General features: G+C 46.6%; 1 protein-coding gene across 1 annotated transcript; it reads right to left on the reverse strand.

Moving 5' to 3' along the window:
* Positions 1-895: 895 nt before the first annotated feature.
* Positions 896-2,619, reverse strand: LOC104467009 (meteorin-like protein; the record flags this gene model as incomplete). Its single annotated transcript, XM_010080616.1, has 2 exons — positions 896-1,866; positions 2,560-2,619. Coding segments are annotated over 2 exons (377 nt in total), but the record flags the coding sequence as incomplete, so codon positions are not given.
* Positions 2,620-3,242: the final 623 nt, after the last annotated feature.

The raw sequence follows: 3,242 nt of genomic DNA on the forward strand, positions 1-3,242 counted from the left end.
TGAACCTCAGAAACAACAATTACATGAAGGAGATATAAGGGATGAGGCAAAAAGAGTCCCTGAGTGGAAACTTTCTATTTAAAGAACCTGATGATCTAAAAATAAAGTTGGGGCAGCACAAAGCACTGAAGAATCAACACGGGCAAGAGGTTACAACAACTCCTTGGGAAGGTACCATTGAAGTGATGCATTGCAGGTTATGAGGAACGACGTGGCTGAGCAAGCGGGGAGAGCTCCCGTACCTCCCACAGGACACTGCCTTAGAAGTGGCCCACCCTTGTTAAAGCCCTTATTTTTCACAAGGTGCCCTGGGCCTGGCCCCTGGGACTCACACGGCAGCACGAACATCTGCCTTGTGCCGAGCTACCAGCCAGCACCATGAAAAGCTTCGAGCTAAACACAAAGGGTGACGTGGCTGAGCAAGCGGAGAGAGCTCCCGTACCTCCCACAGGACACTGCCTTAGAAGTGGCCCACCCTTGTTAAAGCCCTTATTTTTCACAAGGTGCCCTGGGCCTGGCCCCTGGGACTCACACGGCAGCACGAACATCTGCCTTGTGCCGAGCTACCAGCCAGCACCATGAAAAGCTTCGAGCTAAACACAAAGGGGCAGCCTGCTCCTCGGAGCCATTCCCAAAATAACCCCATAGGCATCAGAGAGATGAACACTTAGAGCCTTGCCTGGACACGTGTCTGAAAATCTCCAAAAATAGCTCCCGCTTCCCCTTTGAAAAACGCTGCGGTTCCCAGTGCCTCACAGGAACTCTGTTTCTGCTCAGAGAAGCCACAAAATAAGTGAGCAGCCCAGAATTGATCTATGAGCACATCTGGACTAGCAGAGATTGGCCTTATGGAGAAGAAAAAAAAAAAAAAAAAAAAGATTTTAAACAGCATGTGTCAAATCCAGGGACCTTTATTTCTCTGGAATGGAAAGAATTTGCCAGCCTGGACAAAAAATTGCAGGCGGCAATTGTACATTCTTTCAAATAAAAAAAAAAAAAAGACGACACACACACACAAGTTTGGCTCCATAAATTTCTGTCATAAGAAACAACTTTGAATTGTACACCAAGCTTTTTACAAAGCATCAATGTTAAGATGTTTTACCGTGCTCTATCACATTGTCCCCCATTTATACAGAATACGCCATACCAAATGCTACATCAGCTTAAGACATTTTTAAAAATTAGTATTAAAAAGATACAAAGGCATGTTGGCTTTCATTTGGGTTTTGTTTTCTTTATTAAGACATGGGAGTTTTCTTTGTTTGTTTTCCTAAGGAAGTCACTAAAAAAATATAATAACTTAATTCATAAGGACAAGATTGGTTAAAAATCCAGCCTTGCTCGCTTGGCAGCCTTCTGAGCTCGTACCTCTGTTGCTTCCATCAGTCTCACAGCCCCGCAGGCTGCAGACGTGTCCTGCGGGGTCTCAGCCCGCGCTCCAGATCTGTCCATACTCTCAGTTACCCATTTTGTTCAGAGTTTTCACTGTGGCCAGGAAATATTCCCGGTCAAACGCTAAAGGCAATCTCCAGCCAAATAGGGGATTTCAATCTGGGCCAATCTCACATGGGTTTAGCCCTTTGTCTTTTGCCTCTTTGTACATCCTTTGGAAGTCTTTAAAACGGGGGGCACAGCCTAACCTGGCCTCCCCAAAGTGCATGCGGCCCGTGAAAAGGAAGTCTCCGTCTCCTGGTTTCACCCCACACTCCAGCAGGGTCTTGATCTGTCCTCGCCAGTTCCCACTCTCCCCCGTGAGCTGGAAGACTTTGCTCTTCTGCCTGTACAGTTTGTTGACACCAACATGAATGATGGATTCTTGCTCTTCTGCCATGTTCGTTACGTTTTGAATGGAGCCTCTGATTACTGGGAACAGAAAAAGGACGTAAGAGTTACCCAAAACCCCTCTGAAAGAACCAGGTCCAAACTCAGCCCCAAGCAACCCGGCAGTTGGAGAGCAACTGATTTCACTACAGCAGCCCCAGTTTGGCTCCTTTATTTTCAGAGTTAAGGTTATATCAGTAACCCCCAGCATACATTTGTGATTGTTGCAGTTTGTATTTGTCACCTGTCCAGCAAAGAGCACACGCATATTACACTTGAACAGAAAAATAATTGCATCAGAAAAGTAGCATCAACCATGATGGAGAGTTCCAACAACAAGACACATCATGCTCCCCAACAACGCACTTTCTGTTCTTCACCCACTACAGATACCAGCTAATATTAATTTCCCCTTTAAAAAAGGGAAGCACAGAGAATTATTGAAACTTTTGGTCTTTCGTCAGCAGCCCATGTTAGGGCAGCAGGTGAAGGCCTCTCCCAGATGCACCCAAGTCTTTGAACTTCTACTGCCACCGTGGTTGCTGGGTCATTCTCTGCCCACCCTGGGGAAGTGCCAGCGGGGGACACGGTTTCGAGGTCCTTCACACCATGTCCTCCTCCCTCTCCTGTGCACACAGCCCCTCCAGACCACATTTACTGCTGGTGGCAGTTGGTGTCCATCAGTGTTTATGGATGTCACCAGGGTGAGAAGGGAGGGGGGAAGCAACAACTCACCAAAATCACTAGTGCAGACAGCCAAGAGGACCTCTGTGTCACTGCATGGTCGGCAGGGAGCTGGAGAGAAAGGGTCAGAATTAGCCAAGGACTAGACTACAGTAAATAAATAAACCAGTATTTAAATGAACCAAAAATGGGACAGACACACACACACATACACATGACAGAGGGACAAGTGGCCTAAAGACCTGTCAGGCATCACTAACGATACCAGAAATGGAGGCTAACCCTACCCCCATGAGATTTTTGTACTTGAGTAGGAATATGGATCTCTTTAACGCTCCTGCTGGGATGTATTATCTAGCAAACACCCCACGCACTCACTGTCCTTATGCAAAATATGTTTCGATACCGGGTGCGTTTGCAGCGTGCTCTGCCGTAAATTCAAAGCTCTCCAAAAGGCTTTGAAGATCATGCGCCTTTTAAACTCTGATGGCAAAGCTTCTTTCTGACTATTCCTATCAAGTGTTGCTGGGCTATGTCACAAGCCATTTAGTCTATCACCACATCAAAGATCCAGGAGGTTACAGAGTAAGGGAGGCAACGAGGGAAGGAAAAAAACCCCAGCGCATGTGTTGGAGGGCAAAGCGGAAACCGAAGCGGTATCTGTTAGAGCTCAAGCAGCACAAAGACCATTTCCTGTACTGCTGGAAACATTTGGATATCTGCACTAATCTAAT

This window comes from Pterocles gutturalis, unplaced genomic scaffold (genome assembly GCF_000699245.1).
Source record: "Pterocles gutturalis isolate BGI_N339 unplaced genomic scaffold, ASM69924v1 scaffold15521, whole genome shotgun sequence".
NCBI lineage: Eukaryota > Metazoa > Chordata > Aves > Pterocliformes > Pteroclidae > Pterocles > Pterocles gutturalis.